General features: G+C 32.9%; 2 protein-coding genes across 2 annotated transcripts in view; one reads left to right on the top strand and one right to left on the bottom strand.

Moving 5' to 3' along the window:
* Window positions 1–19,303, bottom strand: part of LOC126883564 (laminin subunit alpha-1) — a 490,753-nt gene that overhangs the window by 399,523 nt on the left and 71,927 nt on the right. The gene's annotated exons all lie outside the window — the stretch shown is intronic.
* LOC126882990 (3-hydroxyisobutyryl-CoA hydrolase, mitochondrial-like) lies at window positions 3,076–9,264 on the top strand. The gene is made up of 2 exons (XM_050648140.1): window positions 3,076–3,647; window positions 8,406–9,264. Exons 1-2 carry the CDS (start codon window positions 3,149–3,151, stop codon window positions 9,035–9,037), a joined length of 1,131 nt encoding a protein of 376 aa, XP_050504097.1. The 5' UTR covers window positions 3,076–3,148; the 3' UTR covers window positions 9,038–9,264.

Here is a 19,303-nt window from a genome sequence, read left to right as displayed (position 1 = left end):
CTGGAACCCAAGTTGTTAGGAGTTTCCGTTGCTCAGAAATTTCGCAGAAAATAATTCGGCGTCGTATATTTTAAGAGTATTAGTATTCTAGGATTAAAATAGTTTTTTTCAAATTTTGCATATGGGTCTAAAATTTATTCTGAATATTCTTTTAATACCTTACCGCCCAATCGGACAAAAAATTTGAGTTGTGTTTCACATTTCAAGCACATTTCCTAGCTACGTGCCTGGTCAACCTTCACCCAAGTAATAATTATTGTCAAATATAATCATGTATATATTACATAATTGTCAATAAATAATCAGGTCAAAAAATATCGAGAAAAAATATTGAAAAATAAGCCAACGGTGGCAAATTTTTAAAGACACCTCAAAAACAATGGAGTTGGTATCACTCATAACTCAAAACAACGATTTTTTTTGCCTAAAGAGGGTGAAAACCAACATATTGTTAAACAAAATTGTTATTGTTAAACAAAAAATAAGCATAAAACAAAAAATATCTCGACAACGTACGTCACGAAATGTCTAAAGAAAATATATACAAAACTCCAGGTAGATCGGTCAAGTAGTGTTTGAGTTACAAAAAGATATAAAAAAATAAAATGATATTATTTATTAACCGTCATTTAATGTTAACATAATCTACAAATGTCTCGGACAGACTTCGTGACTTGTCGCATTAGGCTGTCACAGAAGATTAGATGCTACTCCGGCCTGGTCTGAAGCCGCATTGATCATCATCTAACACATAGTGTTTTTTCAACTTTTTTCTAGAATTATCTCGTATTAATCCAGTCGGGGTAGAATTTCGCTATGCATGCTGAGCTGCCCAATATTTTATTTTTCTAATCTTTAGGGGGGAGGAGGGTCAATAGTAGTGTAAATTTAAAATCGCGACTGAATTCCGCCGTTGCGTTAGCCGCCATCTTGATTTTACGGGAGAACTGTTTTTGCTCAATATCTCCACCATTTTCAACTTTTCGACAAAAAGTAGGACTGAAATTGTTAAAAATGCGATTTCCTATAATAGCCCAGTAAATGAACGGGAAATTCGGCGATACCGTGTAATTTTCAGGGGCAACTCCGAATTGCATGAAAATTTGGATTTAGGTTCTACTTACCCTCCACTTCAAAGTTGAAATTGTGCCGTTGGTTGCTTTTACTTGGGGGGTGAAAAAACATACGTTCAAGATAAGACCGGAAATGGATAAATTGACTGATTTTAAGCAACTTTTGTTCTATAGAGTTTTTTACGTAAGTCAATACTTTTCAAGTTATTTGCCATTGAAAATGTTGATTTTTCGACAAAAAAACTACGTTTTCAGACGGTTTTTCGCAAATACCTCAAAAAGTAAATATTCTACCGAAAAAAAATATCCTTAGCAAAAGTGTAGCTTATAAAAAACCCAAAAAAAGGTGTATCAGTCAAGTATATCAATCAAATAAAAACAAAGTTGTAGCTCATGAAAAATACGTTCTTATTCGTCTAATTCCAAATCGAATATTTCAAGGTGAAATCACCGAAAAATTAAGCACTTTTCGGGAAAAACCCATTTAAAGTTTTTTAAAGTGTTTATAAAAAGCTTTGTTTTAATTGTTAACAAAAGTTTTGGCATTAAGAATAAGCGAGTTACGCTCAAAATAAAGTTGGCCCTCTTTTTTTTTGTAAAAAGTCAGGAAAATCTCGCCGTGTTTAGCTCCCCAAATGAAATTAATTGCTACCGCTTTACAAACAATTTACTTACCTATCTATTTTTTATATTATCTGTCAGTCTCACCGGTTTAAAGTGTTTATTTTTGAAAGGGTTATAATTGAGAAAGCTTTAATGGGTCACTAATCACGAGTGTATGCAAAATAGCCATATCTTTACCAATTTTTGTCTTACAGAGAAACAAAATGAAACTAGCATATTGATAATAGCAAAACCTACATTTTTTTACTCTTAAGATTTTTCTTATCACTAATACTTTTTAAGTTATTTTGAAAAAATGAAATTTTTCAAAAATTTTTAGAAAATATTTTTTAATATAAAACAATGTTTTCAAAAATAAGCACTTCAAACCAATCAAACTTACAGATCATATAAACAATACCCATACAGTTAAAATAGATGGTAAAGCCAAACGATTAATTTCATTTAGGGTGCTAAATAGAGGGAGGTTTTCACGATTTTTTTTACCAAAAAAAAGGGGCCAACTTTTTTTTCAGCGTAACTCGTTTATTTCTGCTGCTGTAACTTTTGTAAAAAACAAATAATAAGATTTTTTTTGATACTTTAAAAATGTTAATAAGGTTTTCCCGAAAAACGCTTCTTTCTTCGGTGGTTTCGCGTTGAATTATTCGATTTGGAATTAGACGAATAAGAACGTATTTTTCATGAGCACAACTTTGCTTCTACTCAATTTGTAGACTTTACAGGTACACCATTTTTTTCGTTTTTTTATAGGCTACAGTTTTGCTAAAAATATCTTTTTCGATAAAATATTTACTTTTTGAGTTATTTGGGAAAAACGGTCTGAAAACGTAGTTCTTTTGTCGAAAAATCAACATATCAAATCGCGAATAACTCGAAAAGTATTGACTTACGTAAAAAACTTTATAGAACAAAAGGTGCTTAAAATAAGTCAGTTTATTCATTTCCGGCCTTATTTTAAACACGCGTTTTTCACCCCTCGAGAAGGGGTAAATATCACCCCCAAGTAAAAGCAACCAACGGCACAAATTCAACTTTGAAGTGGAGGGTAAGTAGAACCTAAATCCAATTTTCATGCAATTCGGAGTTGCCCCTGGAAATTACACTCCAAAACGGTCATTTATTGGGGTATAATTTCTTTTTCACTAATTATTTCGTGCGGTTGATATTTTTCGAGTTAAGGAGGAAAAGAGTGACAGTTGGAGCATAATTATTGAATTATCTAGTATCTACTATAATAACTAGTATTAGTTTTAAAAAATGACAAAAAATTATGTAGGTAGATAAAACTAAAGAACTGGCTTATTATTATAATTAGATATTTAAAACGTTTAAGAGGATATTTAACGTTTAAAAACGTTTTGTCAACAGCGAAGTAATTCACTCGAAATAAAAGTCACCGTTAAGTTCACTCAAATTAAAAATATATTTGTCTCTCAAATTAGATTAATATGATTAAACAACCCCGTTCGGTAGTAAAAAGTGTAAAGTTCTTATTAACCTCAATAAGCCGAAATGTGTCGTCCCAAACAAGTGAGGTTATCGTTAAAAATGTGAACGATAAGGGTGTCCTAGTGCTTAACAGGCCCAAAGCGTTGAACGCTCTCACCCTATCCATGATGGAGACCATCAAACCAGTACTAAAAGATTGGGAAAGCAAGAAATCTTTAGTGTTAATCAAAGGTACGGGGGAGAAGTCTTTCTGTGCTGGTGGTGATATAAGATCCGTGTTTGAGGCTCGCCTGAGAGGAGAAAAAAACTTAGGACACATGTTCAAGGCTGTGTATTCTACCAGTGCTTTAATCGGTTCCTATAAAATTCCTTATGTTGCGCTTATCGATGGGATCGTCATGGGTGGAGGAGTTGGTTTGTCAGTACATGGCAGATATAGGGTAGCTACAGAAAGGTCAATATTTGCCATGCCAGAAACACAGATTGGATTTTTCCCAGGTAAGACAAGATCTGATCTATAATTTGTAGGACATGTAGTGTCCATAATCTATGCTTGTGTTTTAACCAATAGAAATTTTAAGGTCATGTAATATCGACGATAAGACTTAAGGATCATTTCAAACCTCTACCAAGAACAAAAGGCTAAAATCAGAATAAAAAGCGAAACATCTGGAAAAATCAATATTGAGAAGGGAGAAAGACAGGGATGTGTTCTGTCACCTTTGTTGTTCAATGTTTACTCTGAGAAGATATTTAAGAAATTTCATCGGTAACTCCTGTTTTTCGTCAAATTAGGGGGTGTGCCGCTCGCCTAAAAGTACCTATCGTGGTGCTATTATCATTATATTCACCAAATCCAGCTTCGTACAACCTTTCATTAGATATCACAAATCACTTTGGCTGATTTTGTCTGCATATGTTTGAGGGATCCCTTTTGTGGGACTGGATAGATAACATTTCTCAAGCATTAAATCACATTCATGGTACATCGTTAGTATATAGGGATATTAATTTGTCCAATGTTATGGTAGATACATGGCAACAATTTTGAATTGCCGATTTTGTCACTTTGTTTGATCTAATGTGTTAAATATATTATAATATCAAGGATATAAAGACCTGGGGCCTATAGACATTTAAAAATGTCTAGATGTTTTCGCTGGTGCTGGGTTTCGAACCGCAGCCTACCTGCGTGGAAGTCAGATATGCTACCGCCTAAGCTAGCCAGGCCATAGTTAGTCAGAGTTATATTACATACCTACTAAAATTACTTGAATTTGTTCCATAAAAAATGTTCCAGCAATTATGCCTTCTCCATTACTGAAGGTTGGCTATAACTACAGCGAATCGCCTCTATCATGAGCGGTTCTTAGTATCGAATGTGTGTCCAAGCCTGTGCGGTCTCTTAAGTTCTTCAGCCAGGAGCATTTTCTTCATCCTGGACCTCTTCTTCTTTCCACTTTCCCTTACATTATGAGTAGTAAAAAGTTGCATCTTTCTCCTCTTTAAATATGTCCTACATAACTCGTTTTCTGTTTTTCCAATATTTAGGAGTTCTCTCTCAGTCCCATTCTTCTCAGCACCTCGCTGTTGGTTACGTGCTCTGTCCAAGATATCTTCAGCATCCTTCGAAAAACCCATACCTCAAAGACTTCTATACGCCTCATACTTGTAATTCCAAGAGTCCATGTTTCCACTCCGTATAGCAATATGGAATAAAGGAATGTTTTACAAATTTGTATCGCATATCCATAAGGTAGAGTTTATTAGGAATTTTTTCATTCTTTGATAAGCGGACCAAGCATACCCTATACGAGCACGTATTTCGACCTCGTGGTCAAGATCGTTTGTTATCTATCAACCAAGATACTGGAATCTTTATACGAGTTCTGTCTGTTTGTTAGAGATACAAATATTAATGTCGGCGTTTGATGCACGTAACCCACGTATTTTCAGGAAACCCACTTCGCTCTTATCGAGCTAGAAAAAGTCTATGATAGTATCACCATAATAGAACTATGGAAGTCAATGAAAGACATCGGTATCGATGGAAAACTCGTACAAGCAACTAAAATGTTATATGAGACCACTATCACCAGAATCAAAAACGGCAAAAATTTCACTGAGGCATTTTATACTTCAAAAGGCCTCCGACAAGGATGTTGTCTATCTCCCACTCTCTTTAAAATATACCTTGACCAATCCTTACAGAGGTGGACAAAAGCAGTAAAACCGATGGGACTGAAAGTGGGAGATGACTCCCTATTTACATTATACTTTGCGGACGAACAAGTTGTTATAGCCCAAGATCAAGATAACTTAAGCTATATGATACGGAAGCTAAATGTACATTACCAACAGGCAGGATTCGTAATAGATGTGGACAAATCAGAATACTTCATAGTGGGAAACGAAAACATTGAAAACCTACCATTGGAACAAGGACATTAGTCCGTTCTTTAACGGTAAAATATTGCAAAACCTCTAAATTTTAAAGAACCGCTTGGATTGACATGAAATTTGGCTTACACATAGCTAATAAGTCAAAGAAAAAAAGTGATATTGTGCCGATATGTGCTTTTGCCCTGGGGGTGGTTTTCACCCCCTTTTGGGGGTAAAATAATATTCGTCCAAAGAAAGTCAGGAAATGGATAAACTGGCTAATTTTAAGTAACTTTTGTTCTATAGAGTTTTTTCACTAAGTCAATACTTTTCGAGTTATTTGGCAGTGAATATGTTCATTTTTTCAACAAAATAACCACGCTTTTAGACGGTTTTTCGTAAATAACTCAAATAGTAAGAATTTTGTCGAAAAAACATTCTTAGCAAAAATATAGCCTGTAAGAAATTATATACACTTAGTAGAACTAGAGTTATAGCTAATGAATGAAAAGGTTCATATTCGTCAAATTCCAAATGGAATACTTTAACGTGAAATAACCAAAAATAAAGCACATTTCGGGGAAAACTCATTACAACTTATTTAAAGTGTTTAAAAAAAGATTCATTTTTGTTTTATAAAAAAAATTTCTAGCATCAAAATTAAACAAGTTACGCTCAAAATAAAGTTAGTCCCTTTTGGTTTTAGTAAAAAAATCGAGAAAATCACCCCCTAATTAGTATCTTAAATGAACTTAATCGTTACGACTTCACAAGTTTCTTGACTCGTGTATATATTGTTTATATGATCTGTAAGTTTCATCGGTTCAAAGTCCTTATTATTGAAAGGGCTGTAGTTAAAAGCGGTTGAACGAGTCACTGATCACGAATGTATGCAAATTTAGAAACACCAAATCTTAATCAATTTTTGTCTAACAGAAAAACAAAAAAATACATGATATGCAGAAAAGCAAATCTGACTTTTTTTGTTTTTCGAGATTTTTTGTATCTCTAAGAATTTTTAAGTTATTTTGAAAAAAAGCATATTTTTCAAAATTTAAATTTTTAAAAATTTTACTTTGAAACCAAATTTTTTCAAAAATAAGCACTTTGAATCAATGAAACTTACAGATCATATAAACACAACATAAGTAAAATAATTTGTGGTGCGGTAACGATTAATTTCATTTAAGTTGCTAATTAGGGGGTGGTCTTCCCGATTTTTTTTTGCAAAAACAAAAGGGACCAACTTTATTTTGAGCGTAACTTGCTTAAATTTAATGCTAGAAACTTCTTGTAAAAAGAGAAATAAAGCTTTTTTTAAACACTTTAAAAAAGTTATAATGAGTTTTTCCCCAGAAAGTGCTTACTTTTTTGGATATTTCACGTCGAAAAATTCTATTTGAAATTTGGTAAATATGAATCTATTTTTCATTGGCTCTAACTCTGGTTCTACGAGATCCAGAGACCTAACGCTTATACCATTTTTTTTACTTTTTTATAGGCTATATTTTTGTTAAGAACGGTTTTTTCTAGAAATACTTACTTTTTGAGTTATTTGCAAAAAACCGTCTAAAAATGTGGTTATTTTGTTGAAAAATGAACATATTCACTCGCAAATAACTCGAAAAGTGTTGACTTGGCGAAAAAGCTCTATAGAACAAAAGTTACTTAAAATTAGTCAGTTTATCCATTTCGGGACTTATCTTGAACATATATTTTTTCACCCCCGAGATGGGGTGAAACTCACCCCCAGGGCAAAAGCACACATCGGCACCACATCACTTTTTTTCTTCAACATGTTATCTATGCGTATGCCAAATTTCATGTCAATCCAAGCGGTTCTTTAAAATTTAGAGCAAAAACCGTGAAAGAATGGACTACATATTGTTGGTGTGAACCAATGCAAATATTTGGTAGCTATATATAACAAACAAGGAAATAGTGAAGGTGAAATACAACATAGGACCAATAAAGGTAGAAGCATCACTAGTTCCTTCAATTCAATTTTATGCGACACAGATATCAGGAAGGAAACAAAGAGAAGAATATATGAAAGTATAATGAAGAGCGCTACAATCTACGGTGCAGAAGTTTGGGACATAAGTGCAAGAAATAAAAGGAAGCTACTTAGTACAGAAATTAACTTTTTGAGGAGAAGTTGTCAAGTTTCGAGATTAGAACATGTAAGAAATGAAACAATTAGAGAACATATGAAGGTGGAAAAAACTATAATAGAAGATATTGAAAAGAGACAGCTGACATGGTTCGGTCACGTTAAAATAATGAATGAGACTCGCTGGCCGAGAAAAATATTAGAGTAGGTCGACCACGGAGAAGCTGGAGGGACAACATTCAGGAGGCAATGGATTCGAGGCAATTAGATGAAGATATGTTACGTTAGAAAAAATTGGAAGCTGGGTATGGAGAGGCGGCGACAGCCGTAGAAATCCATTATATATATTTGATGCACGTGTAACAGCCATTACTTTTGTTTTATTTGTGTTTATATTCAACCCCAAGCTATCTCCCTCCCTGGTTAGGGTCGTTGCAAACCCTCAGCAACGTCCGCAAGAATAACGGTGTCTAAGTGTCAAAGTTGTTTACGTATTCTCCGTTTGATTTTTATTCTTTCTTTAATATTTTCGAGGACATTTTGAAAGATCTTTTCGGAATATATATTAAATAATAGTAGAGAAAGTATACAGCCCTGACGAACTCCTCTTTTGATTGACATTTCTGCTGTTAGACGATTGTCTATTTTGATTGACGCCATTTGATCCCAATATAGGTTTTCAATTAGGACAATTTTGTCAAGCAATTTATTTTCCTTAATTTTCAAGATTTATGAACTAAATCAAAATCTCTTTATTTTAGATGTTGGGGGATCACACTTCCTACCTAGACTCTCAGGCAAGCTCGGATGGTATCTAGGACTAACTGGCAAAAGATTAAAGGGATCTGATATACTCAAAGCAGGAATTGCTACCCATATATGTGACAGTAAAGATCTTCCTCAGTTAGAAGAAGCCTTGTTGAACAAGTGTAGAACTGATAAAGATATACAAAATACTCTAAACAAGTTTTCCAAGAAGGAAATACCACCGTTTTCATTAGAAAAAGTCATAGACAAAATAGATGATTATTTCTCAGCTTCTAGTATGGAAAATATAGTAGCTAAATTGGAAAATGATGACACCAAATGGGCACAAGAAACTTTAGCACTTTTGAGAAAAATGTCTCCTACTAGTCTTAAGGTGTCTTTAAAAATGTTGGAATTAGGACAACACTATAACCTCGACGACTGTCTTCACATGGAATACAATATGTGCTTGACCTTCTTGAAAAATAATGATTTCTTCGAAGGTGTCAGAGCTTTATTAATTGACAAAGACCAGAAACCCAACTGGAAGCCGAATACATTGGAAGACATCACCACCAAGATAGTAGATGAGTACTTTTATGATTTACCAAAATTAAAGATGTGTTGTTTGTTTGGGTTTATATGACTGCGGACACTACATCCATAAAATTAAAGATTACAATGTAAGTTGTGTGTTCTCTATTGTGCTCCAGTCCAGAAGAAAGAAATCGTCTTCTTGTTAATATGATTTTTTGAAATAGTTTCTTGTTTATAACAATCTATTTTTGTAAAAATAAGTCTCTTTTTAAGAGTTTGTTAAATCTATACATCTTTTTATGTTTTTTCTTAAAAGAAGTTTATTAAAGAAGTAAAATTCCACATTATGTAGTAGAAAACCATGTTATATCCTTTCTTCATTAATTAAGCTAAAAATGTGGCAAGAGTAAACGACCTAAAAAAATTGTACATCACAAGAACCTTGACAAGAACAAGCCGAAATGGTACCACTAAAATAAAAGATAAAGGTGGTGCTGTACTCAAAACAAAACAACAAATTCTTACTAGAATGTAACAAACGAAATAGAAGAGGAACCTAACAGACACCCAATGAACATGAACACCGAAGAATTCACCCATGAAGAGATAAATGATGCAACTAAAAGAGGAAAAACTGTCGGAATAGACAATATTTCTGCTGAGTTAATCAAAGCAGACATCGAAACGTCCACCTTTATACTCTACATACCTCTAAATAAAATTTGGAGAACCGAAGAGCTACCCAGAGAATGGACGCAAGACGCAAGGCTTAATTGTAAAAATTCCGAATAATGCTTGAAAGAATGAAGAAGGAATTTGATAAAGTTATAAGAGAAAACTAAGCTGGATTCCGGGCATGAAGATCCTGCATTGACTACCTTTGTACGATGAGAACGAATATAGAGAGCAATCATTAGAGTGACAGAATAAACTTAAAATAAATATGTGAACTTTATATAGACTTCTAGAAATCGTTTGATCGTCTATATCGCAAAACCTTGTGGAAATTACTAGAGAAATACGAAATGACTCCCAAGTATATCAGAATTATAAAACTGTTCTAAAAAGGGTCCACAGAACGCATAGCCCACGAAGGGAAGTTAACAGAACAAATAGATATTGGTACAGGAGTAAGGCAAGGCTGTGTGCTTTCTCCGACGTTATTCCTGATAGTATTTACTAGTAACAGGACTAGAATAAGATGGAATGTTTTTAACCAACTTGAGAACTTGGAATTTGCAGATGATGTATGCCTTTTAACAGAAAAAAAAAACAACACATGCAACGCAAAACTGAAAAAGTAGCAGAGGCAGGGAAGAAGGTTGGACTTAACATAAACTTAAGAAAAACTAAGATAATGAAAATTAATACACCAAGAGAAATGGGAATATCGCTGGGAAGTACGGAATTAGAAACGGTAGAGAAATTTAACTACTTGGGTAGTAATTTGAACAAAAAAGGAGGGACGGAGGAGGACGTAAAAAGGAGAATGGGAATAGCTCAAAACGCATTTAATATTTTAAGAAAAATGTGGTCTTCACGTCAGATGACAAGTAAAACCAAGATAAGATTATTCAACAGCAACGTGAAAATTGTGCTACTATACGAAGAAGAAACTTGGAAAGTGTCAAGAAAATGTATCAGACAGATGCAAATGTTCATAAATAAATGACTAAGCAAGATTCTTAACATTTACTGGCCAAACCGCATATCAAACCAAGAGTTATGGACAAGAACTAACCAGGAACCTATATCTAAGACAATATGCAAAAAGAAATGGACTTTGATGACCCGTATCAAAACTTTGTATGTACATATATTACCGACTGAAGCACAGGACAAGGTTGAAAGTGTTAACACGTTTCAAGAATTAAACATGAGTGTATTTGGCGGTTGAAATGGGTGCAGTTGTCCACACCCATGGTTGAAACGGCGACAGCAGACGCGCAGCTGAAAAGAAGAAAAAGAAGAAGAGAAGATGGCGATAGACTTTACCATGTAGGATTACAATTACTGTAATCAGTAGTTTTATTAAGTTTGCTAACAGCAATCATAAGGAAAATTCATGTAAAAGGAATAGAGGCCACAAATTGCAGGTGGATAGACTGCCTTCTAAGGAGCTGTCTGATATACGAAACGTTACTGAGGTATAGGGGAAGGTGGGGGAATACCGCGCGCGGGGGAATACCGCGCACCATGTTTTTCGCTCTCTGAGAATTATTATAAAATTTTGGCTAGTGCTGATCTCTAGCAGTCAACTAACGAAATACTGTCGATTATTGCAAGTCCTGTAAAGTTCACACCCGTGGCGCTACTACGCATTTATCTGTTTGCAGCGTGGCCGTTATAATATTTGGCTACGACAAATTAAGCAAGGTAAGCCAAAATGTTGAACTTATTTAGTTGTTTTTGATTTTGTGTAAATCTATGGTGGTTTAGCCTTTGTTTAACCTTACTTTATCTTACATTAATCGTCCCACTTTTTTATATTAATTCTTCTTTGGAAAATATACGTAAGGGGTAATATCGCGCAGATGCGCGGTTTTTCCCCGTGTTGAGTTATATGGTAAAATAGTTTATAATATTTTATTTGTTTATTTTTTTACTTTACATAGATTTGTAAGTGAGACAGATGAATCCGATATTGATATGCCAGATGTAATTGATGATGATGATATAGTTGATACTCCCATGGAACAGGAAGACACATGTATAATCTGCGGAGAGTTCGATCAAAATAAAGAAATTTGGTTCCGCTGTGTGGGATGTGGTCAATGCATACATAAGTAATGTAGCGGAGGGGATTCACCTACCAATTTTAAATGCGATTTTTGTTCCACATCTTCCAGAGATGAAAAAGGTGTACCTACTTAAAGTGTCTTTTTATAAAAAGAATTAAATATTTAAGTTTTTTGTCTGTTTAAAAATTTGTTTTTCCTTAATAAACAGTTTGCAAATACATATTTTGTGTTTTTCAATGCATATTTACATAAAAAGCATAGAATCTATCATAAATTTAACGCGCGATATTACCCTACACTGTTGGAATTATTATTAAACTGTTGGAATAGAACGGAATTGAGCATAGCCAATTTGAGGCCAATACCATACCCAAAAGGCCAATGCAAATTTTATTTTCAAAATCAGTTTTAGTTGCTTGTAATCACTTTTTCCGCTTAAGTGCGCGGTACTCCCCCACCTTTCCAGACACTGACAGCACAGGCAACCAGAGGTTGTTCGCGGGGGTTTCTTATCTTCTCTCTGTGCTCTTGCTCTCTTGTATTATCTTCCAGTCTCAAAAGTTCACTGCTGAACATAGGCGTTTTCCTCGTGTTTCCAACACCATCTCTCTTGCACCTCACTCATCGTGTTTTTACTGAGCCCTCTTAAATCGTCAGTCCATCTTGAACGTGGTTGGCCGACACTTCTCTTGTCTTCCTTTGGACTCCATTCCAGTAACCTCTTTCCCTCTTTCTCCATCGGTCATCTGTCATTCTGGCTATGTGTTCTGCTACGCGTTCTTGCTCTTGCGCTCTTTATAAAATAGGTAGCAAGAGCAGATACGAAGAATTTTAAAAATAAAGGAAAAATTAAAAATGAAAAAACTTCTTGAAATATGTTTTTTTAATAAATATAGTTTAAAACAGAAAAGCAGCCGATACTTGAATTAACAGATTACTATTTACAAGATTACGCAAACTGTTCTATTAAATCACTATAAATAATTAACTGATAAAGATCTTAAGTTCCGTAGTAAAAAAAACATCTTACACGCTTAAGTTAATTGTTGCTTCCCACATTATATATTCTAATCTCTCTATTACTATAAAGATATTAGCAACTGTATTTTCCCACATCGCTAATCTGAATCGCTGTATTTTTCATCCAAAGACAGGAATAATATGAACTAAGCGCGAATCCAAGCCAGTAACCACGTTCATAATTACACTTTAGCATATTCCAATCCAAGTTGGTGATTCATTTGCATATATTCAAGTCATAGCAGCAGATATATTGATGCTGCATATTTTACCACACTAATTGTAATTTCCAAAACAGAACAGCTAATATTTAAAGGCACTATTTTACTTTGTTAGAAACATGTATTATATTTTTATATCTCAAGTTCCGTATTTGATTACAAGACAATAAGAAACAAAACACACGCACTTGTAAAGAAAAAAATGATCACTTGGAATGTTTTTCGGTGGAAAGGAACATGATTTCTATGGTCCGCAGAAGGAAATATGGCGCTTTATAAGAAATTAAAGAATGAGGGTAAAGGAACTAATAGAACCAAAAAACATAGAAAAGCATACATGGATTGACTATCTAAAAAAGCTCTATGCAGAGGAAAAACAAATGACACTAGAACCGGAAACACCCGAAATGATCATAAATGAAGAAGAAGCTAATAAAATACATAGGAAGTTTAAAAAACACTTGAAAAGCTGTAATATGAGTAAATAATGTTGTAAAAAAAGTAATAACTAATTAAACTTAAACTTAAACAAATAAACTTAAAAATTAATAAAACACAATAAAACATCGAAAGAATGGAGAACTATCGGACTAATTCTAATATTAAAAAAAAAAGATAAAAAACAGCCAAAATAATACAGAGGTATTAACTTGTTAAATACTAGCCTAAAATTATATCTAAAATTTTAGAAGAACTAATGAATCGATAGAAGAAATAATGTGTTTGTTTGATTGACTTGAAAAAAGAATTTGATATAGTAGCTATTCGATTTAATTATGAATGAAATCATCAAAAGTGTCAACAAAGGAAGAGAATACAGGATGGGAAACAAATAAATAAAATGTTGTTCTGAAGCTATTTCGTTGCGGCATTTTTATGATTAACTATTTAGATGGAAAATTACTTGTTCTAACGAAAATTCATTTTTAGAAGAAAAACAATTGTTAACATCTGTTTTATTAAAAAATGATTATCCTTTATCGTTTATAAATAAAGAATTGTCAAGATTGTATCGAATGGAACAGAACAACTTAGAACGGGATCCTACAACATTCACAAGAAATAATACGAGGAAAATATCAATACCATATAATATAAAAGGACTATCCGAGAAACTTAAAACAATAGGAAATAAATTCAACATTTCAACAACATTCAAAACAACAAACACATTGAGATCTATTCTATCTAAAACTAAACCTAACAATGAAAAAGAAAGAACAAAGAATTGCATTTATAAAATACTTTGTGAATGCGAACAATTTTATTTAGGTGAAACATTAAACGTTAGAATAAGTGAACATCAGTCTTATATTAAAAATAGAGAATTTGATAGATCTCAAATATGTCAACACGCATGGGATAATGAACATAGAGTTCAGTGGAGAGATTCAAATATTGTCCTGAAAGAATCAGATAGTAAAAAGAGAAAAATCAAAGAAGCGGCTCTAATTATGCTAAATGAAACCAAATTGTGTCGCAAATTCCTCGGTAGAATGCAGTAGCATGTGGTTACCCATACTGAAAGAGGAAGTCAATAGAAAGAAAATACCACGATTAGTAAGTCAATAACATATCGAGTTAGTATATATTTTATATTTTAGTATTACATATTGTATATCTATGTATTATTAATATTATTTATAATTTAAACATATTAAAGTCAGAATTTGGTATTACTTTTTGAAAGTAAATTAAATGTAAGACCAAATATTTACGATGTCGGGATAGTATCACGAGTTTTTCCTGTTTTTCCCTCGTGATTTACTATGGAATCTCTAACGCGAGAATTTTACTGTCATCGTTGCATTTGGTTGTCTTTTTAAAAACAGATCACATGCTATGATTTTTTTTGTGACGGATATTCTTGAGCTGAGATTGATTTCATGTAATCGAATGAACTATCTTTTAGTAAAGTCGTCCCAGAAACGCAACTTATAAATATTGGCGATATCATTATAAAGTCTTCTACTTTAAAATGTGTAATATACGTCTGAATTGCCAATATAAACGAGTCAGATTAAATAAATTATTAGAAGAATTTTTTACTTAGTAACAACATTTTTGTTTATTTTAGTAGTAATTTGTATTTTGACAACGACACCCGATTTGGGCTTCGAAACGTTAATAAAATTATTTTTTCAATTTAATTGTGGCTTATTTCCCATCTAAATACACTCCTGGCCAAAAAAATCGGGACACCTTAAAAATGGGTCATTTTTGATGTCTAGAAGATACTAAACCTGTTGTCCGATTTTAGTGATTTTTTTAATATGTTATAGCCTTATTCTCTAAGAATATCGATGTAGTAATAGTGTTGCTGAACAGGTAAATGTCATTGTATACAGGGTGTAACAATAATACAATAATAGTAATTTTTCCTGAAAGTTCGTAACACGCTGTGGAATATTCTAGCATTTAAAAAATATTAAATTTAAAACTCAATTGTAGCCTTAGCCTTTCTTAACATTCTGCTTTTTGACTCATTCACTTATGTTGGATAATATAAAAGTTAGGTCCATGTTCTTCATATTTACCGTTTGATTTATAAACATATGCCTGCAAGTGATTCGTTTCCGAGATACAGGATGTTGAATTTTTTCTTACACACTGACGATTTATTTATTTCTGTAAAACCGGTTGAGATATGCAAATGAAATTTGGTGAGTTTTAAGAGGTAGTTATGTCCCATTTTTGACATTTTTTGACATACAATTATGTATTTAATATTCACCATTGGCGTGCATACGGGTCATATTACCCGGTCATATTACCTGTATGCACGCCAATGGTGAATATAAAATTTTTAATTGTATGTCAAACAATGTGAAATAAATACCTCTTAAAACCTACTAAATTTCATTTGCATATCTCAACCGGTTTTAGAGCAATAAATAAATTGTCAGTTTGTAAAAAAAAATTCAACATCGGAAACGAAGCATTTGCGGACATATGTTTATAAAGCAAACTCTCATTATTTTTTCATGCAGAATTAATCCTTAAAGTTTGTCGCACTTTAAGAAGGAGAAGATTAAAAAATGAAGGAAAAGGAAAAGTTGTACCAATATAAAAGTTGCGTAATTAAATTTCCTACAACATAGGATTGGTTAAAAATTTTAAAAATTGTCACCCTTGTTGCAAAATAGCAATAATTGCGAAAAAACCATAAAAAACAAGTATTTGCATTTTACGTTTTTCAACCATTTATGCTATACTTAGGACCTTCATATTGTACCCAGAAAAACTATATAATATAGTAAAACAATACTGTAAATTTCATTAATATCGGTACAATAGATTTTGCAAAATAAATTTTGCAATCCAGCTTTCGCAAAAAAAATTCATTTTTTCAAAATGTTGCAGGACTGAAAATAAAGCAGATAGCAAGTTGAATTTTTTTTTAGGTATATAATAATACCGTACCTTTCATTTGCAATTGTTAAAATTAAAATCCATTAACTACCACGGTGTCAGGAATTTTTTTAAATAAACATTAATTTTTGGTGCTACACGCAGGACAGCGGTGTTCGATTCACACAATTTAATTTCCACCAAAATTTCTTCCAATCTTTATCTAATATATTATTTTCTGACTCTATATTTTGTTGTATGTTCATATTTTAATTCCAAAAAAATCAAACTAATTTGATTATTGTTTGTGAAATATTGTTTAAAGAGTTGCATATGCTTAAAAATAATAAACTTTTATTCTCTAACTTAAAATATATGACCAAAGAAAGTTTTTGCCAAATCAAGTGTTATTTCAAAGGACAGAGCATGTGTTTTTATTTTACAATAAACAAATTATTTATTTATATCGAAATGTACTAAAAATTAAAATTTGTCAATCATTATCAAAGGTCATAGTATGGTATAGTTAGACCAAAACCCAGACACCCAAAGTGAAAGTTATCCTCCAACACCAAATTGTTCTATATGGTCCACATAATGTTCAGAAAAAAGTCACACCATTTTGAGCGTCGGGTTTGGGAGAGGGGGGAGAAATCTGCAAATTCCTAGTTTTTTACGTTTTTCGTCAATATTTCTAAAACTAAGCGGTTTAGCATGAACAACCCTCTACACAAAATTGTTCTACATTAAATTTGAAATAAAAAAGGCCCTATGCATAACCCTTCTAAAATGAACGGTTCCAAAGTTACGGAGGTAGTATAGTATAGTTAGTCCAAAAAAAGGCCTAACCCAGACATCCAAAGTAAAAGTTTTCCTTCAACACCAAATTGTTCTATATGGTCCACATATTGTTCAGTAAAAAGTTACACCATTTTGAGCGTCCGGTTTGGGGGGGAGATGGGGGAGAAATCGGTAAATTAGTAGTTTTTTTACGTTTTTCGTCAATATTTCTAAAACTATGCTTTAGCGTAAGGAATGTTCTATAGAAAAATTTTCTACATAAAATTTAAAACAAAAAAGGTTCTACACATAATTGTTATAAAATCAACGGTTCCAGAGTTACGGAGGGTGAAAAATGGAGGTTTTCGATACTTTTTATATTCACCGATTTCTCCCCCCTTTCCACCCCAAACCCGACGCTCAAAATGGTGTGACTTTTTTCTGAACATTATGTGGACCATATAGAACAATTTGGTGTTGGAGGATAACTTTCACTTTGGATGTCTGGGTTTTTGGCATAGTTATATCATAAATATTGCCCAAAAAATATAAAAAGTATCGAAAACCTCGACTTTTCACCCTCCGTAACTCTGGAACCGTTGATTTTATAACAATTATGTATAGAACATTTTTTGTTTTAAATTCTATTTAGAACATTCTGGTATATAACATTGTTTACGCTAAAGCATAGTTTTAGAAATATTGACGAAAAACTTAAAAAAAACTACTAATTTAGCGGCTTCTCTCCCATCTCCCTCCCAAACCGGACGCTAAAAATGGTGTAACTTTTTACTGAAAAATATGTGGACCATATAGAACATTTTGGTGTTGGAAGAAAACTTTTACTTTGGATGTTTGGGTTAGGCCTTTTTTTTGGACCAGTTATACTATACTACCTCCGTAACTTTGGAACCATTCATTTTAGAAAGATTATGCATAGGGCCTTTTTTATTTCAAATTTAATGTAGAACAATTTTGTATAGAGGGTTGTTTATGTTAAACCGCATAGTTTTAGAAATATTGGCGAAAAACTTAAAAAACTACGAATTCACCGAATTCTCCCCCCTCCCCCCCAAACCCGACGCTCAAAATGGTGTGACTTTTTTCTGGACATTGTGTGGACCATATAGAACAATTTGGTGTTGAAGGATAACTTTCACTTTGGATGTCTGGGTTATGCCATCTTTTGGATCAACTATACTATACTATCATTGGAATGCTCCATCAGAGCAAACTATCCGTTGTCCTGCGCGAAGCACCAAAAGAAATGTGTATTTAAAAAAATTTCTGACGCCGTAGTGGTTAACTGATTTTAATTTTGCAAATTGCAAATTAAAAGTACGGTATTCTTCTAATATGTAAAAAAATTAAACTTGCTGTCTGCTTTATATTCAGTCCTGCAAGATTTAAAAAATAATAATTTTTTTTGCGAAAGCTGGATTGCAAAATTTATTTTGCAAAATCTATTTAACCGATCTTGATAAAATTCACAGCATTGTTTTCTTATATCATAAAGTTTTTTTTGGTAAAATATGAAGGTCCTAAGTGTAGCATAAATGGTTGAAAAACGTAAAATGCGAATACTTGTTTTTTTATCGTTTTTTCGCAATTATTGCTATTTCGCAACAAGGGTGACAATTTTTAAAATTTCTAACGAATTCTATATTGTTGGAAATTTAATTGCGCAACTTTTATATCATTACAACATTTGTCAGAAATGAATACTTTCAAAGTTATAATCAAAAAACGAAGAAAAAAATCGAATTTATCCTTAATTTTTTGACATTTTGATTATTTAAACAATGTTCCGGACCTTTTTGAGTGGGAGGATAACTCAAATATTATTTATATGAGTTATTTTCGGGTCTTCCCGGGTCTTCGGGTTATGAGTTCCGAGTTATTCCCGGGCCTGATGAAGTTCCTATCGAATTACTCAAAATTGTGGATACTGAATCTATTGACCTTCTTTTGGATTTATTTAACACCATATATATAACAGGTATAATACCTAAAGAATGGCTCCAATCGACATTTATACTGCTACCCAAAAAAACCAATGCAAAGGAGTGCAATGAACATCGCACCATAGCCTTAATGAGTCATGTCTTGAAATTGTTTTTAAAAGTGATTCACAATAGAATACATAAGAAATTAGACGAAGGCATAAGTGATACACAAATGGGATTTAGGAAAGGTCTGGGAACACGGGACGCACTGTTTGCAGTAAGTGTTCTTTCGCAGAGATGCCTAGATATGAATCAG

This window comes from Diabrotica virgifera, chromosome 4 (genome assembly GCF_917563875.1).
Source record: "Diabrotica virgifera virgifera chromosome 4, PGI_DIABVI_V3a".
NCBI classification, from domain to species: Eukaryota; Metazoa; Arthropoda; class Insecta; order Coleoptera; family Chrysomelidae; genus Diabrotica; species Diabrotica virgifera.
The sequence above is the reverse complement of the archived record's forward strand: the minus strand, read 5'-3'. Positions and strand labels throughout refer to the sequence as shown.

Coding starts and splice junctions, on each gene's coding strand:
- LOC126882990 (XM_050648140.1), top strand. CDS start 3,149: ATGATTAAACAACCCCGTTCGGTAGTAAAAAGTGTAAAGTTCTTATTA. Junction 3,648..8,405: donor ACAGATTGGATTTTTCCCAG/GTAAGACAAGAT, acceptor TCTTTATTTTAG/ATGTTGGGGGATCACACTTC.